The 22,062-nt window shown below is 33.6% G+C and overlaps 2 protein-coding genes across 5 annotated transcripts in view; one reads left to right on the top strand and one right to left on the bottom strand.

Annotated features, from left to right (window-relative positions):
- Positions 1-749: 749 nt before the first annotated feature.
- Positions 750-14,401, top strand: LOC138321568 (mucin-13-like). 2 transcript variants are annotated; one of them, XM_069265330.1, is made up of 15 exons: positions 750-2,227; positions 2,732-2,782; positions 3,185-3,211; positions 3,905-3,949; positions 5,088-5,117; positions 6,081-6,193; positions 6,774-6,836; positions 7,090-7,192; positions 8,166-8,624; positions 9,057-9,089; positions 10,177-10,332; positions 10,678-10,707; positions 12,313-12,336; positions 12,710-12,872; positions 14,116-14,401. In XM_069265330.1, exons 1-15 carry the CDS (start codon positions 2,188-2,190, stop codon positions 14,288-14,290), a joined length of 1,512 nt encoding a protein of 503 aa, XP_069121431.1. In that variant the 5' UTR covers positions 750-2,187; the 3' UTR covers positions 14,291-14,401. The 2 variants fall into 2 exon arrangements, with proteins under 2 accessions (XP_069121431.1, XP_069121432.1); XM_069265331.1 differs by having other exon boundaries at positions 754-2,231.
- A 1,206-nt stretch (positions 14,402-15,607) lies between these two features.
- Positions 15,608-22,062, bottom strand: part of LOC138321567 (GTPase-activating protein and VPS9 domain-containing protein 1-like) — a 35,603-nt gene continuing 29,148 nt past the window's right edge. For all 3 annotated transcript variants that reach the window (XM_069265328.1, XM_069265327.1, XM_069265329.1), the window contains one exon: positions 15,608-20,865. In XM_069265328.1, coding sequence (XP_069121429.1) covers positions 20,590-20,865 — 276 coding nt within the window. In that variant the 3' untranslated portion in view covers positions 15,608-20,589. The remainder of the gene's footprint in view (positions 20,866-22,062) is intronic.

Here is a 22,062-nt window from a genome sequence, read left to right as displayed (position 1 = left end):
TACTTATTTTACACCATTACCCCCATTGAAAAGTTTGAGCTTCTAATTTTACTTCAAGTTAAAAATATGAAAAATAATTAATTGCATCCCGAAAAAATTCCATGGCACTATATCTTATATAGAATGGAGTAATGATTGCGCGTGCACCAAAGGCGAAATAAATTATTCTATGTTATTTTTTGTGTCGATTAGGCATAAATATACACGATTAAACACCAATTATTGTTCAAATGATGAATATCATTTATGCTCTGTCGGCGGTGGAGCATCTTTAAGTATAGTTTGATATCATGTTTTTGAATACAGGATGTCCAAAACAACATTTTACTTCTGCAAACCTTTATTATCTTTATATATGGTAGCGATTACAAAAATAGAATATAAGACATGCAGATGCCCTGCATACATTGTTCCTAACAGTACTATAACTGTAAAGGATTTACAGAATTCGTAATTTTTTTCATTGAATTTTAATCTCGCGTTATTCGTATTGTAGTATACTCAGCAATCATCATTTACGTTCAGACCAAATAGCATTAAGTAAATGGTCCAAGGTCGATCGTGAAATCGTGACGATTTGCAAGATAAGATATCCTACAAGTTATCTAGCGATGGCATTACGGAATAAAACAAAGGAAATGTTCTTATCATAGGTTTGTCCTTTCTTATAAGGTCACCTTCTCATTAGCATACTGACATACGTTTTTATTTCTAATCCGAACATATAACCTACTGACTTCGGCACGATTGGACCTTGTAGTGAGTATAGGAAGAGGAAACAATCAAAGAGTGTTTCTTACATTTACTGAATGACTCATTGAGATTAACCATGGCTTAATATTGACCCTCAGTCGCAAGTATTTATGAAAATGCTTTTGAAACTGTATTGTTGATATATCTACAGTCGAACTTGGTTGATACGAACTCGGATAATACGACAACCCGGCTTAATACGAAGTACTTGGCCGGTCCCGGCCAAATTCCCTCTTTATCTATGTTAAAAAAACTCGGAAAATTCGAATTCGGAAAACTCGAAAAACTCGCTTGATACGAAGTATATGTTTGGTCTTTAAGGTATGACTCTCTTTCATCGTTAGTTGATATATTTTGATTGCAGCGTTCATTTTTTGACTCATTTCTTATTTTTGTTTTTCTGTTATGATAACTTATTTTCGGGATACCTGATTATGCTCTCATTGTAACTTTTCATAAACATACATGATAATTTTATGGTAAGATCCTATTTCAGTTTGATTTTGAGCTTAAGGTACGGTTCAGTTATTTTGTCCACTTTTGAACTTGCATAATTTGGTACCCTGTTTTGTAGGTTCCAATTGAACTTTTCGTTATAAATATAAGTACATTTAACTCGAATACTCTGATAAATCGATATTTATGCTCCCTCTGGAAAATATCTTTTACAACCATCGTTTTTGTGTCTGTATTGTGTTGCTTTCTATCTACAGGTCAATTAATTAAGGACGTGTCAGCTTAAAGAGGTTGGAAACCAGAGCAGTTTCGCAACTTCCCCGAGTGGGTTTCCAACCTGCATCTTTTAAGGACTAGTGTTGATATGTCGGAATACCTTTATAAAAACCACCATCCCATTGTTGGGACTACAGAATCAAACCAATAACAGATTTCTTGAAATCATCTTTTGGGTATCAGATTTCATAGAGAAATGAATATTTTGGAGCCTCCTATTCGTCGGGTATTCCGGGTGCATTAGTTTCAAATATTTAATGTGTAGGTTTAGCAATACATTACGATGTAACATATGTAAAGAAAATACATTTAATGACAGGGGAGATAATTAATATTGCAATTTTATGACAAGTTTGGCAAATGTTTAGTGCTGAACTCGACGTAAGATGTAACACCTCCTAATCTGTTAGCAAGATGGTATTTCGTTAACATCTTTTATTCACAGTTGTGTGAAATGACCTTTTTTTCAAAATTAGTGATGAATGACCATACTTGAAAACTCCATTTTACCTGGACAGTTGCAATGGAACGATCACATTTTCGTCTTTGGGGAATCATTTAGTTCTCTGGTCTCTATATGGTGGACTAACACGTACAAATACATTGGTGTGGGGCGGCGGGTTGTTCTTGTGAACTTTCGTTATCAGTCTGACAGATAACGCCCGCCTACACCTGTAGTAGCTGCAGGAGGAGTTGCTGGCTATGATGGGTGGGCTTAAGACAATTCTGGTTCTTGTGTCTGGTAGGTATGTTTATTCTATCAATTATACAGCATTCATCAAAACTATCTGAACAGTATTTTGTGTCGATGATCATTATGGCGTCACCATGTATATAGATATGATAGGACAAACCTGTCTTGGACAAAGATAATATATATGTATTTGATACTTGAAAACCTCACACAAAACCACCTATGTTGTCTTAATCGTAAATATTACAAATAGTTACTTATGGATAGGCATTAGCTGTAAAACTTTTTACGGCATGTGCTTATCTTTAATGACGTCTTCATTGTTAATTTATGTCAATCTACAAGGGCAGCTAATTCCGTAATATATAGGACAACACTTCCGGAATTAAAATAATATGTATACTCTTAAAAATTATTAACAACAGAGTGCTTTGAATTTCTTTATCTCTTTTAAGTAGTACTAATTGAAGTCAAATGATTACAATTTATTTTAGCAGATATTTTATGCTAGTGTTGTTAAATTATAACTATGTTTGAAATATCCTTTTTCAGTGTGGAGCAGAATACAAGTGGATGCAAATGTATGTAACGATATTTTTACAGGTAAGTGTTAACTATTAGGAACTCTTAAGAAAACAAAAAACATTCTTACAAAAATCCAAATCTGGGTTAATGTATGTTAATGTATTGAAGACTGGTACCGTATAGGTGTTTTTTCCCTAAGATATTTTCGCAGTTTTGGAGTTTATTGCTATGCTCACGATAAGTTGATCAGTGAAATATCGAGAAATGATTGAATCATTAAAAAAAAAACGTTATTATAATTTTCTCGTTTATACCTGACATGTGTAAATAAGCGGCTCTAAGATATTTGATCTGTTATGTATCGTTTATTTTGTTTTTGTTCCATTCAATTTACAAAGCTAACCAATATATCCAGTTCCACCCACAATATACAGGTATATAAAATGAACAATTTTATTTGCATTTTGTTCTATTTTGCAGGGAAGACTATCCCTCCAGCCGACTGTTGTAAGTAAACATTTTACCTACCTATCACATTTCCAGATAGATACCGATCGTGGTATATATTTAGTGGTACATTTTACTTCAAGCTTACCCAGTATAGACTGAATATGAATCAATACATATCATGTATTAGCCAGTACACAGGCAATTCACGTGAATGTTTCCTTTCATGTGAAATTCACGTGAATTTTTCCTTTCATGTGAAATTCACATTAAATCAATGTTAAAATCACGTTAAGAAATATTACCTGTGTAGTTGATACCTCTATAACTTTTTAACCCTTTCTTAATCACTTAAGCAAAATTAGAAAATGTTAAGCTAAAATAAAACTGTTTATAATCTTAAGTATAGTTTGATATCATGTTTTTGAATACAGGATGTCCAAAACAACATGTTACTTCTGCAAACCTTTATTATCTTTATCTATGGTAGCGATTACAAAAATAGAATATAAGACATGCAGAGGCCCTGCATACATTTGTGCAGTATTTATCCAAATGACAGAAAACTTCTTTTTGATCATGATGAGCATTATGATAGGTACTCAAAATTCCCTTCTTCTCAGTATAAGCATGTTTCCAAAATCTAAACGATGAAATAAAGAAATCATTAAACTTTGAAAGTTCAAGATAATCAATAGGACAACCTGTATGTTGATGATAGTTTATTGAAATGTTTTACCCTCTTCGTTAAAGCACACAGTCATGATAGCCCGGAGATGAACCCAAACTGCAGAATCGGTAAGTACGTAGCTATAGCTTACCATCCCCGTTATATCACCACATCTCAACAGCGAATGTTATTGTGTTTGCATGTTGCATCGTGAAATATATATGTTGTAATATATATTATCATAATGTGATCGTTTACAACATCTTGGTAGTTAAAGACGGTTTGCCCGTTGTCAATCAAACGTCTCAGAAACTTTCATTTTGCTTTGTGCATGCTACGATATTTGCTCGACTATGAAACAAGTACCCAAGTTGGTGGCTACATACAGTCTCGCAATCGGTCAATAATGTTGAGAGATTGCCAGATTATTTGGTCATTGATTTATGTATTCATAGATATTTGAATGCGTTATATTTACATTAAGATATAACTTTTCGCCCAAAGCATGATGTAGGATGGTTTACAGAAGTTAAAACCATGTAACAACTCCACGGCTGAACATCTCACTCAAATTAGTCTAGATAAAGAGGAAAATAACGGATACATGTAAATGCTTTGTCGACCCTGATGGTTCTAGAACTTATTTTCTTTTGCTATCGAATTTCGCGTTTGTCGCGTATACTCAGTAACCGTGAAAATTAAACCCCGCAAAAATACAAATACAGTCAAATGCAAGAAAACGAGTCAAAATCTCGAAAATAAGTCGTCGTAAAAAAGGTGTATGGGATAGAAACGTGAAAATAAATCGATGAGAAAATTAAGTAATAAAAGTAATATTTCATAGTAAAATCAGGTACACCATGAAACATCAGGTAGCAAAGGTAAATAATTGCAATTTATAAAATAAATAAATCATATAATAATCTTTTTTTTCATTAAACATTTGGGTACGCTGAAATACTTCTATAATATATCAAATCATGGAAATGATCAATAAATCATATATATAAATATAATTATTTTTTCATTTAGCATTTTTGTACGCTGAAATACTATAGTATATAATAACACGAAAATAATTAATCTTTGTATATATACTTAATCAAAATACACCGGCCGCGGTATAGTGATAGATAATCTATAATTCATTAAATATAAACGTAATTGAAATAATCTTTGATATATGTTAAATATGAAATACATGTAGCACAGGTCTGAACGTAGTGTCGATGATAACATAATTTATTTATATTCTCCTCATTGCAGACCTTGCCGCCGCATCACGCAGCGAATTAGGTACGTATGACTTTCTTATCTTTCTTATCGTTTTCGGTATATTGTTACAATCTACATGGTATTTTGAGGATTAATATATGATCTTTTATTATTTTGTTACTGATTATGTCTTTTTGGTCAAGTAACTTTAGATAGATTTTGATCAACGGTTACCATAGAAACAAAATTGAGGAACATTTGTTTGTCATGGTCTTAAATAAATGGTAGCAGGGTATTAACCAGCCATTAGCTTAAAATTCTAGTATATCTCTGTAATTAGTGGAGAAAAACATAGATATATATATATCACAAACAGGCGTCAAAAGTTATCGACTGAAAAGTCATAATGGCGATATCACAAAGTCGACAATAGCGTCAAGACTGACAAAGAAAGGGAAATAACTCCGCCCTTGCACGACCATCAATAGATACAAAATTCATTCAAACCCTCTTGTGTGCTACTAATAGTCATTCTCCACATTTTTGTTATTATAATTTGAGATATTATATATCTAACAGTACAATATTCTTGTTTTGGTACTTCATTATACGATGGCGTTATTATTGCAAATACTTGTGGAACTTTTTTTTTTCTTATCTTAGTTGAAGTAGATAGATAAGAAATGGATACAAACATGGCTATTTTGACATAACACCCATAATAGTTCAATGTAATAAAATTAGTAATAACAAAATAAGTATTTTACATCGGCATATATATAGTGGATAATCAAAGTACAGTGGAACCCGGGTATATTGAAGTCCTTGGGAAAGGGACATCTCTTAAAATTATCCAGATTCCAATACAACCAAGGAGAAAAACTATAGATATATGTGATCAGGGATTACAATTCATTTTAAATTAAGCAGTATTTAAATGTAACCGATTTCAAATTAAGTAGGTGCCATTGTGCTTGTTTGTTTTTATTCCTCGTTGTTGTATTTTATTTGAAGTATAATTCTAAACGATTTCTACATTTCTAGCGATTAAGACTCTAAAGGAAGCGCTGAACAGCAATGTGAAGTTGTGTTATGGCTGTCCAGAGAATGACTTTTCGGGCCAATGTAACACAATCATCGCTTGTTATCCACAGACAGTACGTAAAACACTGTAACATATCTTAGAATGTGATTTTAAAGATGCTCCACCGCAAATGGTGGTTTTTCTCTATCGAAAAAAAAGGAGAAGACCAATAAGTATATTTTTTCAATTACAAAAGTTACTTACTTTACACCATTACCACCATTTTACTTCAAATTAGAAATATTGAAAATAATAAATTGCGTCTCGAAAAAAATCCATGGCACTATATCATATCTGAAATGGAGTACTGATTGCATTTGCAACATAATTTAAAAAAAATATCTTTAGGTATTTCCACTTTCTGACATCATATTTCACTGCAGTGGACGATTGGTTAATATTTCCCGTGATTTTACCACAAACCTTCCACAACCTTCCATAGGTCGCGGGTTCAAATCCCATGTGAGACAGTTGTCAGGTACTGACTACTGGTCGATGGATGTTTTTTTTTCTTCTGGTACTCCGGCTTTTCTTCATCTTGAAACTGGCACCTCCTTAAATGACCACTAATAGCCCATCAGACCAATCAAACCAAACTAAAGTTGGATAGCTCGACTTTTATGTATTAAAGCAGATATCGTTTTGTGTTTCAGGTATGTTACAACGAAACACACAGGGACAAGTATGACTTCACTCGCCATATGTTTGGATGCATGGTTTGTCAGAATTTTGGAAATGTTAACCCTTACAGTTACTACATCACCAAGGGTTTTATTTTTATCTCACCACATTAATTAAGTGCACCATTCATTAAATGAATGAAAATTTATAAATCAAACTGAGAAAAATGAAATATCACGATAAACCTCATTGCATTACTGTAGTCAGGATGTTACCAAATTATGAATTTTAATCTTACAATATTTACAATTAAATTTAGCATCAACAATCAAAATTCTGTATCTTTAGTGGGAATCAGATCACGTGACACTACATGGCCACCACTGTAGTCAGCCTTCCCATGGAAGTTCGTCTGGAACTAAGATATGTAACAGCAAACTGTGTAACGGAAGTAAGTACCACACACTGTGTAACGGAAGTAAGTACCACAAAGTTAATAACGGAAGTAAGTACCACAAACTGTGTAACAAAAGTAAGTCCCACAAACTGTGTAATGGAAGAAAGTACCACAATCTGTGTAACGGAAGTAAGTTCCACAAACTGTGTAACGGAAGTAAGTACCACAAACTTTGTAATCAGACTAAGTACTACAAAATGTGTAACGGTTGTAAGTACCACAAACTGTGTAACGGATATAAGTACCACTGACTGTGTAACAGAAGTAAGCACCACAAACTATGTAACGGAAGTAAGTACCACAAACTTTGTGATCGGACTAAGTACCACAAACTGTGTAACTGATATAAGTACCATTAACTGTGTAACAGAAGTAAGTACCACAAACTGTAACGGAAGTAAGTATCACAAACTGTGTAACGGATGTAAGTACCAAGAACTGTGTTAAGGAAGTAGTACCACAAACTGTGTAACGGAAGTAAGCACCACAAAATGTGTAACGGAAGTAAGCACCACAAACTGTGTAACGGAAGTAAGTACAAACTGTGTAGCGGAAGTAAGCACCACAAACTGTGTAACGGAAGTAAGTACAAACTGTGTAACGAAAGTTAGTACCACAAACTGTGCAACGTAAGTAAGTACCACAAACTGTGTAATGGAAGAAAGTCTTTTACGTGTACCAACGCCATTTGTACACTTTTGTCATGCACAGTCGGTTATTCACGTTTGCTCAAATATTGTGTTTGAGAATTAATTTTAAAATACACAATATTACCTTCCCCCGTTTTCAAGACTTTCGAAATTCTATCACTATCAAATTTGACTGCCTTTTTAAATTGAGTACCTAGATGTCTCAATTATTTTGTTTTGTTTTTATTGTAGAAGAGACTTGCATATGTACATAATGTTTTTTGTTTGTAAAGTACTATTAATGATTTTATATGGTATTATACTTATTATGTTTGAAGATTCGGGCCACGTAAGTCAGCTTCACCAAGTATTGAATTCTATTGACACCACTCCGATACCGACAACTACAACTTCAACAACTACTAGTCCTACAACTACAACTCCAACAACTACTGCTCCTACAACTACAACTCCAACAACTACTGCTCCGACAACTACAACACCAACAACTACTGCTCCGACAACTATAACTACAGGACAAACAACTCCAGATGCGACAACTCAAGACCCAACAACTCGAGATGCAACAACTCAAGATGCAACAACTCTAGATGCTTCAACTCCACAACCATCAGCTCCAGATGCTACAACTTCAGGGCTATCAACTATGGATCTAACAACTCCAGAACAACCAACAAAGCCAACTCCAACATCCACGACAGCCAGAACAACAAATATGACGCAACAGTCAACATCGACACCTGGAGCAACGATGGCGGCTGTGGTCACCACAACAGGTGGGTATTACTGTTAATTATAATGATGATGACGCCAAACAAAGGTACATCCAGACGCTGGACCTGTAAGTTCGCGTATCTGTATACAAAAATTGTGAAAACGTCTCCTGAGATGTTTATTTATATTTTACTATGATTGCTATTATCATCCTAAAAATATTTTCGATACACTGCAATTTACCAGGCATTAGATAAGAATTTGTATAAGTAAGGTTTTCTAGTCCTTTGGAGTATACGTACATATCTACTTCAATAGCTTTCAAATAAATAAAAGGATTCAGTGAAACTTAATTAAAATGTTTAGTTATCAACATGTATTTCATTTGTACACACCAGTAAAAATATTGCCTATTCTAAGTCATGATTATCATTTCCAAGTAAAATGATAAAACATACTTAATTTGATTTTGTTTTTTTCTAATCCAACCATAGGACCGCCTCCAACGCCAACACCATGTCCACAAGGTTAGTAGTCTAAGTTAAAATCTTATAACATAGTTTGGTAATGGACGCAGGCATAGTTTGCCTATATTTCCATATCAAATATATTATAGTTGATGTACCGGTCATCATGTCCTTTCGGAAAATAGATATCACTTTTAGAAATCACTCCATTCTTTTCTCCCGACGTATGGTCTGTCCAGTGGCTGTCCATGGACTCTGTAGATTGATTCTCTTTTCTTGATTCATTTTCATAAGTTCATTTTCCTGATATCTTGCACGTTTTGTCAAGTTATTTCGGACATACGTAGACAACGCTGTATCCTTCTTTTAGACTTAAAATACGAACGTTGGAAGTAAGTATACAGTGTATTGGTACTAACTGACAAAAGTAAACTAGTTACAATGTATTTGTATACTTTGATTGTGTTGTATATGAAGATGGGAATACAGACCAACATAGTAGACTAAAACTAGCACCTCATTTTCACAGTAGAAATGCCTTCGATTAGAGACTTTTTTTAAAGAAATTTGAAGAAAGAATAAAAACATAATGCTATGAACTGCCTGTTGGGATATTTCTAATAAGAATTGTGTATGAAATTGTAATATGTGTACTGTTATGATTTGTTCGAGATGATTTTTTTTTACATACGAACGTTTCCATTTTCTATTTTTAGGTGCGCAATTTATCAACATCTATAGACTGTAAGCGTGCCAGACAGTATTTTCAAACTGTTGATATTTTGTTTACCTGTTTTACAATATAGAAAAATAGTACTGTGTACTGTTATGATATGTTCGAGATGATTTTTTTTTACATACGAACGTTTACATTTTCTATTTTTAGGTGCGCAATTTATCAACATCTATAGACTGTAAGCGTATCAGACAATATTTTCAAACTGTTGATATTTTGTTTACCTGTTTTACAATAGAGAAAAATAGAAGAGCTTGATGTTCTGTCACTTATATATAGCGTAAATGCATAAATATAAAATAGCTCCCTATATATTTTATATAGTATATAACGGGGTATTTATATATATATGTATGCTTTATATTATTGGTAGTATGTCAAGCTCATGTGACAGAACATGTGTTGTTTCAGGCGACGGGACGTTAATGTGTATTGATCACTATAACCCGCCAAATTTCGAGTGCGCTTCCTTCGATCAGGATACGGGCATTTGCAATTGGCGTGACCCTAAAGGTCACGAATTCGCAGTCGATAATTGTCCACAATTCTGCAACTTATGTAACGAATGTAAGTTTTTGATGTTTTACGAGAAAACATGAATGAAAAATAAATCTGAGTATTTTAGATCAAAGCAAATAGATTTTGTTTTTCGACAGTATTAAGGATTTTGCAATTCATCGACTTTGTGTCAATCTATAATGAATGAAACATTCATGAAATAAATTGAAAACTGTTTAGACTACGTTGTTTCAATGAGTTGATTCAGAGAGATTTTCCATTGGAAAAACAAATTGTTGCAATCTGCAACATTTATATAAACATTACTAAATGATGATTCTAGCCATCTGCGATTTTTTCATCCATGACATTTTCGTATGGGAAACTGATACTTATTCTTTTACCTTTTTTCAGCTTGTGAGAAACAGTACAACGCGACACTAGGTAAGTTACATATTGTCAATTTTTCAATTCTCAACACTAGCTGTAAATAATTCAACTGTTTCATGGAGAAAGTTTTCATAGTATACCATATTGGTACATTTGTGATTACTTTAGTATCTTTTAGTTGATGAATGACATCATGCAAAAATAAAATAAGAATAAAGAAAATAGAATATAAAAAAATTGCTGAAAAATCACCATTTTTGAGCTTAAAATCCGATTTTTTCATTTCCTGCGTAGATTCGTTACACTACATATATTGGATTTTTGGTCCTGATATTTGTTTTTGTTCGATATGGTCATTTTGATACCTCATTTGCCTACTTCAGTTGGAAAATGTCAATGTTATGACTATTTTTCAATTTTTAGTGAAATTCGAGATGGCGGCCATCTTGATTACGTCATAACCGGAAGTTCATCCCAACTTATGCACTGTTAACATTTTGATTTGTAATCAGTGGGTCATAAGGGTTCAGAAAAATATTGGTTCGGAGGTTTGGGGGTGTGCATGTGGGACCCTCCTAGCCATGGCCTAAATTATCCGTGGTGGGGAAATTCTCCCTTATTTTGCTTTTATTAAATCTCCGCGAATATATCCACGAGCGAATAAATTCGCGAACAGTTTTGACTTAGCAAAATTATCCACATGCGAAAATATCATCGTTTACAGTATTGTAAATCCGTCTGGAAATGTTGTAACGAGTTCTAGAGTCGTTCACATAGTCGCGAAAAGAGGGTTCGATTTCATGAACATTCCTTAATTTTATGAAATTTCCTAACTAAATTCCTCATAGGAACACATTATAGTATTTAAGGAAGTTTTTTAAAGATGCTCCATCGCTTATAAATGGTATTTCTTCACTAACAAAAATAGGGGCAGACGATTTAGTATTTTTCTTCGGTTACAAAAGTTACTTACTTTACACCATTACTACCGTTGAAAAGTTTGAGCTTCTAATTTTACTTCAAGTTAAAAATATGAAAATAATTAATTGTATCCCGAAAAAATTCCGTGGCACTATATCCTTTGGAATGAAGAACTGATTGCGCATGCACCAAAGACGAAATCAATTATTATATATTATTTTTGTGTTAACTAGGCATATACCGACACGATTAAACACCAGTTATTGTAAAAATGATGAGTGCCGTTTCGATACGCCGCATACTTGATGGCCTTGGGTCACCGAACGGCGAGGAAATTATCCTTCTGCTAATCGTTTATGCTCTGTCGGCGGCGGAGCATCTTTAAGTTAAGGAGTCATCATTAAAATCGCTAATGCTTTCCTATGGAGAATTCCTTAAAATAAAGGAATGTTAACTGGGTCCTTGATCCGTAAAATGATACCAAGGTATAGTCAGCTCAGAAAACTATCATTAACATTATACTTTCTTATTTGAATTTTGAAAAATCGTGAATTCTTAACCGACTTCATTTCTCTCTTACTAAGACGACAATACAGCATCATAATGCAGTTTAGATGCGAGGTCGAAAAATAATGTTTCTTACATTAAGATCTCTGACTGATGGATTGTAGAAGACATTCATACTTTTATATTGAACCGATAAAATTGATTTTCAGACAATTAAATTTTATTTTACAGCATCAAAGCCAGTGACGGCACCAGGTAAGTCGTGTTTGGAAGTGTAATGTAGTAGTTCTTTGAGTATGTGTTCATGATTTGTCACTAGTCACTAAATGCTACTGTACGATGTGGAAAATAGTTCTTGTATTGTATATATTAGTCACTTAACGTTAGAATTATCCGTATATTTTTACTTAAATATATTGTAAACAATTTTAGCGCCCAGCCGTTATTATGGTGTGCGGTAAATTATTCACAAATAATGATGGTGTGCGGTAAATTATTCACGTATTAAATTACTTTATTGTATACTGTATGGTGTACGGTAAATTATTCACGTATTAAATTACTTTATTGTATACTGTTTGATGTGCGGTAATTTATCCACATTTACTCTATTGCATACTACTGTTAGCGTCTACCAGGAGTTGTATGGTGTGCGGTTCTGAGGAGTCTGGGATGCCGTGCACTGTCCGACAGACCTACTACAATTCCACAAAGGCGTGTCCGGGTGGAAAAGACTTCTGTATGACGTCTGTGTACGTCGACGACACCGGGTATTCGAACGTATACAAAGCGTAAGGAAAGCAGTTTAAATGCTCCATTATTATGTCATCCTCGATATTCAGGGGTTTACTATCACTGTCGTTATATCCACCACTAGACGATGTCATAGCAAAATTGAAGGCTCTGTGAGACAGCAGATGATACAGGTAGTTTGTTGGTCATTTGATTTACATCAAAAGAATCGAATAACTATGCACTGTGGTTGTCTTGTATGGTTTTGAATTTAAGCATCACTCGTTTCTCCTGATATGCCTTCAGTTTTGTTACGACATCATCCAGAGGTAGATAAATGACAGTACTAATATTACATCACTGATATATCGAGGATGTCATTAACTCAAGATATTTTTATAATTCTAAGTTAGTTTCCGTAGAATATTCTATTTGATACTGTCATACAGCTGTCTAAATGATGTTTGTTTAATACACTTTTGTCGCTAACTTCAGCATCAATCTATACAAATAATACAACACAGTAATAAATATTATACTGTTCCCAACGGCATTCTCAGTGAAGCATAGCCAATAGACAACACGACGCCATCTTGCTGTCTGTTCTTTTTGTTCCCGATTAGTTCGTTCCCTGCTTACTAAGCTCTGTACAAGTATTTCGCCGCCAGCTATTACGATGTGGTTATCTCTTCCCTTACGGTAGTGCTAATTGATGACTTTCTTGAGCTTCATCCAACCATAGAGAATCAGAATTTCATGACCCCGAGCTACTCCCTTTGCTTTTCTTGGTGAAGCGCCGATTTCCGATAAAAACATACAAAGACATTTGATAGAGAGCTTTACGGTTTCTCATCCACTCCAGTAGGACACTAGACTTATGAAGTATATTATCGGCCACAGACAGGAGCAGAATATCCTGGTATTTGCTGCAGCCGCTGTAATCCCATGTTTTCGAAAGTTTTGTGATGATGACATTTTACCATTTGGCAGCGATATATTCTTTCCCCAAATCCTGATAAATGAAGACAGTATATTGATGGTCATCTCAATATCAATATTGATGGCTTCATCAGTCATTTTTCCGGCTTGGAAACTTTCCCTTCTGTTTCAAAATTGCCTACCTTATCTCTAATTTTGATGGTGTCACACCTGACACACGCTAGGTATTCTTGATTTTTGTTTGTTTTTGCTGCTCTCGGTCTCCCCAGCGTCTATTAGTATATGACTGTTTCAAATTCCAGAATTGAAAAAAATGAGACTTGTAATTGAAGTAGTTGGAAAAATAGTTTTGACTTTTGCCAGGTGTGTGGACGAGACTACGTGTATGAATAAGTGGCTGGCCTTCTCTTCCGATAACGACTACTGCCTATACTACGGTAAAGTGAGCATCGCTGGGAAATACCAGTGCCACTTCTGCTGTACCGACGATTCGTGTAACACGGACATTTATCCGTCTTCCCACATGTACGTCGGTTAGGGCTTGCTTTCGGATTCCATTTGGTAATCATTTTTTATTGGCATTCAAATAAAAAAAACACCTATCTGATTTATGATCATTGTAATTTAAAATAAAAAGCCCTGACAAGAACGGATTTTGATATATTTTTTTAAAGTTACATATATACCATCACAAGTTCTGTAGAAATCATAGTGCCATAGAGGTTACAGTAAGAGATATACCATCACAAGTTCTGTAGAAATCTTAGTGCCAGAGGTTTAAGTAACAGATATACAATCACAAGTTCTGTAGAAATCGTAGTACCAGGTGATTAAAGTAACAGATATACCATCCCAAGTTCTGTAGAAATCGTAGTACCAGGTGGTTAAAGTCACAGATATACCATCACAAGTTCTGTAGAAATCTTAGTACCAGGTGGTTAACGTAACAGATATACCATCACCAGTTCTGTAGAAATCGTAGTACCAGGTGATTAAAGTAACAGATATACCATCCCAAGTTCTGTAGAAATCGTATTACCAGGTGATTAAAGTAACAGATACCATCACAAGTTCTGTAGAATTCTTAGTACCAGGTGGTTAAAGTAACAGATATACCATCACAAGTTCTATAGAAATCGTAGTACCAGGTGATTAAAGAAACAGATACCATCACAAGTTCTGTAGAATTCTTAGTACCAGATGGTTAAAGTAACAGATATACCATCACAAGTTCTATAGAAATCGTAGTACCAGGTGATTAAAGAAACAGATATACCATCACAAGTTCAGTAGAATTCTTATTACCAGAGAGGTTAAAGAAACAGATATACCATCACAAGTTCTGTAGAATTCTTAGTACCAGAGAGGTTTAAGTAACAGATATACCATCACAAGTTCTATAGAAATCGTAGTACCAGGTGATTAAAGAAACAGATATACCATCACAAGTTCCGTAGAATTCTTAGTACCAGAGAGGTTAAAGTAACAGATATACCATCACAAGTTCTGTAGAATTCTTAGTACCAGAGAGGTTTAAGTAACAGATACCACCACAAGTTCTGTAGAAATTGTAGTACCAAGTGGTTAAAGTGTTCAGGTACATTACCATTGGTCCCCTACCTCTTAATTGCGAGTTTTAACATAAATTCTGATCACAGGTCGGTGATTTAATCTTCGGTACTCCATGTTTCGTTAATCTCTTAAACTAGACTTGACCTCATATTTGATGAAGATTATCGACATTCTATAACCCATTTGGGGTGTTTTGAGACAGACACAGCAAATTACAGGCTCTAAAACAAGGGTAGAAATAAATGGAAAAATAGTTCACGGGAAATGAAATCAAACAACGAAATCAAATTCAAACTGCCTTTATTTCCAACGAGCAACAATTACTTTTCTGCAATAACAATAATCATCCGGAAACAATGCTGTTAACTTGCATTCCTATCAGTTCAACAATTGCCCAGTAACACGCATGCAAGCTACAGCGGGCAATGATACAACAAAACACCTCGTGTTTCCCAGATAGAGTTTGGAGCAAACGTTATGGCATCTGACCCAGGAATGCTTGGGTCTAAGAACAATAAAACAAATGTACATGTTCTATGTGTAGGTTATATAAGTATTCTATTAAGAAATCACTTTTATCTACATAGTTTTGAAAGCTATGTCCTATCCCAACGTATGTTGTTTTTACAATAATTTATACAAGAAATAACAGTTTGAATATACACTATAGCATATCTCAATTGCATATAATTTACAAACTCATTTTGTAGACTTTTGAAAACCAATGTTGAAAGCAAATATCTCACTTCTCTACGGACTTTTTTTATCGTTTCTTGTCGGTGTTTTTTGTTCAAGATTATTAAAGATGAATGTGAAAGCCTATCACTAACTCTACAAATTTAACCAAACTATATACAACTAAATTCCCACGGACAACCCAAATTTGCATTCATTAATACGACTTTGTCATAAAGTCAATTTAACACTGTCAATGTGATTTTGGCAAATCCTCATTATATTATTAATATTATAGCCCTTTAAAGAGTAAGACATATTTGTAACAAAATCAGAAAAACATCAACCAATGAGATATTCTATCATCAATTTACATAATTTCAACAATTGATAGGATAGCTCAAATACATGATTTTCAGGCATTAAAGAAATGGTGCATGAAGAAGTTCATGTATGAAGCAGTGTATTAAATCTCTGGAAAAAGCTAATGAGATATTGCAATGACATAAGGAAATTATTTAGTATAAGTAATCTGATTTGATATGATGAAAAAATGGGCATCGGTAACTGTACTATTGAATAGAAATTTTCCATGTGATATTTATTTATAATGATAAGGGGTGAAAGCAAAGGCTAACGAGGCAATAAGCAAATTACGTATTATCGTGTAGGTATAAAACATCAGTTTTTTCCTGATTTATCATAAAGAAATAAAAGGAAGTGATATATTAGTCGAGAATTGAAGAAACGTAATCAAAAAAGTGACTAAATACTATTGCAAACCACTTCATTTTCGCAAGATAAATTTTTCGCGTAACTTTACGAAAGCTAAAACGTGAATTCAAATTTAATGTGAATAATTGTATTAAATATATAAATGAAAGAATAAGGTAAACTTTAAGATGTTTTTATTAATCAGTATCGATAATAACTTGGAATGTAACGGATATCCTTATATATCAAAAGAACTTTTAAATAAATGCAAACATAAATGAAAGCTTCCATAAATGAATTTTATTTGTTTGTTTTTATTACATTAAATTTTGTGTTTGGTTAGCATTTGATTTTGTATTAAAGTGTAATTACTAAGAAAACAAATGTATTTTAGGTACAGGTACAGTAACAACTGTCGATTAGGCTAGAGACATTACTTAATATTATGCAAAAAGAAAATGAAACCAAACTCCTATTGAAGTCATAAATTTTTACGTACACTTACATCATTTGAGTGTAATGGTAGCATTTATTGCATTTTAAATCGGTTTGATGATGATGATGATGATGATATGACGATATGACTGATCTTATTGTTAGCTAGTCAGATCAAATTCAAAAGTGAATATTTGTTCTTTCTTATTTACTTTTTACATATTTCCACAAACTACAGGAAAAGCTTACCAGGAAGAAGAAAAATTTACATTTTAGCAACAATATCCAATTATGTAACTGCAGTGCATCCAGAATATCTCATCCATGCAATAAGTGAAAAACATCATACATCTACATAACTAAAAAGATAGTTCTTGTGACTTTATAGATGAATAATTAGGTGATTTGTGAATGTTATTATGTTTTGAAAACTACTGAACTTTTTCAGTGAATCTGACAGCAGAACAACCTATTCTATCTATCTGCCCTTTCATGTAGGTATGGATAGTATATGTCATGTTTATGAGCATTTTGCCCTATTTCTCACGTGTCCTTAACCTAGGTGATGTCAAGCCAACATATTTTTACTCCCAAAATCTACCCAAAAGGGCAAGTAACTCTGGAATCAATATCTCCCAGTGTTAATTGCTGCCTCTGAATATGGGGACCACTATGAATCCTGAGAGAGACTGCACTGCATTATGCAAAGAATGATCTGCACGAAAGAATTGCAAAGGAAAATAACTTCTATGAAATGGGTCACACTTGGAGAGAAACTTTTGCGTTCCTTTAAAAATATCATTGTATTAAAAAAGAGAAATTCATGACAATAGGCTACGTGTACATAGCTAGGAAATAATCATATTTTAGCTTTAGATTTCATCTAAAATGTTATACTGTACAGTTCAAAATTTCCCCTTAAAACTAGAAAATAAAATTTGATCAAAGTGATATTTCTTGATCCGACTATAGGGGTATATATGTTATCCCCACCCCATTTTTATTGATATACAGATCAAATTTTCTTCACTTTATCATCGTGAGAACAACTGGCTATACAATATACTAATATGTATGACAATGGTAGAAATATGACTAGACGGAACAGGAACAAACACAGACAAATTACATTACAGATAAACTCCTATACCAAAGACCATTGACTCAATGTTTATGGACCGAGTTTAACGGCTCAAATACGTAATGGAAATTTTTTGCCAGGAGTGATAATATACTTTGCATGAACCTGGCCATTGAATCACAACAGAATGTATCTTCGTCATATTGCTGGTTGAAATCAAAGCCCATGTGGTGTCTGCCTTTCTCATAATAAACATTTAATATTTTTTATTAAAGATGCTCCACCGCTGACAAATGATATTTTTTCACTATAAAAAACAGGAGCAGACGATTTAATATTTTTCTTCAGTTACAAAAGTTACTTACTTTACACCATTACCACCATTGAAAAGTTTGAGCTTCTAATTTTACATCAAGTTAAAGATATGAAAAATAATTAATTGCATCCCGAAAAAATTCCATGACACTATATCCTATATAGAATGAAGTACTGATTGCGCATGCCCAAAGGCGAAATAAATTATTTCATATTAGTTTTTGTGTAACTTAGGCATATATATACACGATTAAACACCAATTATTGTTCAAATGATTAATATCATTTATGCTCTGTCGGCGGTGGAGCATGTTTAAATGTTTGTTAAATTTACAAAAACAAATAAGCATGCAATGGAAGGAAATATGACTTATTTCAAGAACAAGTTTGACGTCTCGCCAATCTTTATACATGAGGCCATGCCTCCATAAAATCAAACTTAGGCAAGAGATAAATTTATCCCATGATTAAGCACATTTGGTTAGTTATTCACATCAATAAAACAAATCACAATATATCAATCTATATAGGACATAGAATGCATTGAGAAATTTTATCACAAATCGTTCAACCTTCAACAAAGCACTTCATTTACACAATGAGTATAATTCATCAGTTAAATACAAGTAAACATTAAAGTGGATAAGGTATGTATAATAAGTATACATGTTGCTAAATAATGTACATAAATTAAATATAATTACACTCTAAACCATTATTGTAGAATAATTATAATACAGATATATAACCCAAGAAAATCAAAAATGATGATTTAAAAACATGATATATAAAAATATGGCTGGATAAACGTTAGTTTCATGTACAAACACCACTATAATACTGATTACCAGAGCTTCATACTGAACATACAGCAGGAATCTAACGACTATTTTACACTCAGTAGATAAAGCTTGATCATATTTGAGCAATATAATTGTACTTTTCAATTAACTCATTTAAAATATTACCAAGTGTTTGTTTTAAAACTCTTTGTGACGAATCTATTATAACATTTTAAGATAGAATTTGTATACATAATAATGCACCTCAAAATTTTCAACAAAGGATCTATTTTGGCTGATAACATCATCTGATTTTAATTTTCATCCATGTATAAGTCGCACTGGTGTATAGGTCGCACTACCGATTTTTCAGGGGGGAAAAGTCGTGACTTATACTCCGGAAAATGCCGTATGTTTTTGCTGGGTCAAGCTATACATTTTTATTGAATATTTGCTTGCTTGGTTTGGGAAGGGGAGTCAAATTTATTTGTAAATTTTAGAGAAGATGAAAACAACCATGATGCCATGGTGCATGTTCATCAATCCTTTGACAAGGTGATCTAATATATATCAAAAACTGAAACTGTTAAAATATTAAAAGCACTTAGGGAAAAAAATGTAAGGCGAAGATGTTTTTGTTTCCTTCTTATATAGTGTGTATCTTAATGACAGGCTATCAAAAATGTCTGAGAAAGGACGGGATATCAAAATAATTATAACTTTTAAATTCCAATTAAAACTGTTTCAAGCTACCTGAAATGATATTTTTCTATCCATTGAAATTCTGTGATTAAAGAATTTCCAGAAAAAATTTCCATAAATGGATAATTACAATAATTACACTAATAGTTTTAACTCTTATATTAATTAGCCTTTTGTATCAGCTAATTTCTGCTCCGACTTATTTTTTAAAACGAAATTGCAAAATATATAAAAAGACTATATTGTTGTAAGGTAAAATTCCCACAAAATGCATTTCTCAAATTTTCAATAACATGAAACTGTCAGCAGTCTAAATAACAGAAGTTAAACAGCACTAATCTAAAGAAAATTTTCATCTTTAAAAGGAAATGAAAATCCGTCTCTTCACTGCCAACATTAAAATAGCCGTGAAAACTAACTACGTTAATGTGTGCATACAAATGCTGGTCTTGTTATGTTATACATTCGTATAAATCACCAGGGATGGGTATCAACTTAGTGTTGATCACTAGAAAACATGAAGATAAAGGATATGTGATGATAAACAATTAAAACAGTGGATTATTCCGATGAGTATTCCATGCCTTTTATGAATTCCACAGCTGAAGAGAACTGCATCCACCAATATTGTTCCTCACCCGACAGACGGTCTCCATAGAAACTGTTGACGAATTGTATCGTAGACAACATACATGGAGGGTTAGCCTTTATCACAACATAGATCATCACAGGCATAAAGTCATCAGCAGCAGGTACGGACTTCTCGTTAGCCATACTTAATAGGTTCATAATGGTCGCAGCACACCTCTGTACACACTGTAGCTTGTCTTTCGGTGTCTGGAAAAAACGTTCATGAGTATCAGGATGTTAATTCGCATTTGTACACTCACATTTAGAATTACATACCCTAAAATATGTCATTTTTCATGAATAAGATATGATTTATGAGATGACACAGATTTCCTTATTTCCTTGCATTAAAATTGGAAAACTTTATTTTAATTTTGAAATTCAATTTTATGGATGAAGCTCTGTCTCACTGCAATAGAAATACTGTATAACAGGGTTTTTTTGTGAGTGTCTAATATTCACTATTTTCAACATAACATAGCTTGGCAAAATATAACCGGGCGAATATTAGTAAGTAGGAGTATGCTTAGGTAGATTTATACATGTATACCGTATGTACATAGTCGATCTTTCCGTGAACAGTCTGACAACAAGTAAGACTTGCGTTTATGTTTTGATTACTTTATAAACTATAAGAATGTCGATCCCAGAGGGATCTTGGAGCCCACCAAAGAATGATCTATGTCTGACAATGGAAAGAGGGATTTTTTTTCTGCTTTTCAAACTTTTGCAAACATACTACATATAAAATTTGAGACAGATCGCTTCAGTACTTTTTGAGAAATAGCAGTAACAAACTTCAACTATCAAAATCCAAGATGGCTCCTTGGCGGCCATCTTGTTGATTGATCGGTCCCAAATCAAGTTATGCACAACTAGGGCCCTAGGGGAACCTATATATGAAATTTGAGACAGATTCATTTAATACTTTCTGAGAAATAGCGATAACAAACTTTGACTATCAAAATCCAAGATGGCTCCTTGGCGGCCATCTTGTTGATCGATCGGTCCCAAATCGAGTTATGCACAACTAGGGCCCTAGGGGAACCTATATATGAAATTTGAGACAGATTCATTTAATACTTTCTGAGAAATAGCGATAACAAACTTTGACTATCAAAATCCAAGATGGCTGCCTGGCGGCCATTTTGTTGACCGATCGATCCAAAAACGCATTATGCACAGCTAGGGCCCTAGGGGAACCTACATATGAAATTTGAGAAAGATCCCTTCAGTACTTTGTGAAAAATAGCGATAACAATCTTTAACTATCAAAATCCAAGATGGCTGCCTGGCAGCCATTTTGTTGACCGATCGATCCAAAAACGCATTATGCACAGCTAGGGCCCTAGGGGAACCTACATATGAAATTTGAGAAAGATCCCTTCAGTACTTTCTGAGAAA

Source organism: Argopecten irradians, chromosome 4 (genome assembly GCF_041381155.1).
Source record: "Argopecten irradians isolate NY chromosome 4, Ai_NY, whole genome shotgun sequence".
In the NCBI taxonomy this organism is placed as follows: Eukaryota; Metazoa; Mollusca; class Bivalvia; order Pectinida; family Pectinidae; genus Argopecten; species Argopecten irradians.
This window is presented reverse-complemented; position numbering and strand designations above follow the sequence as displayed.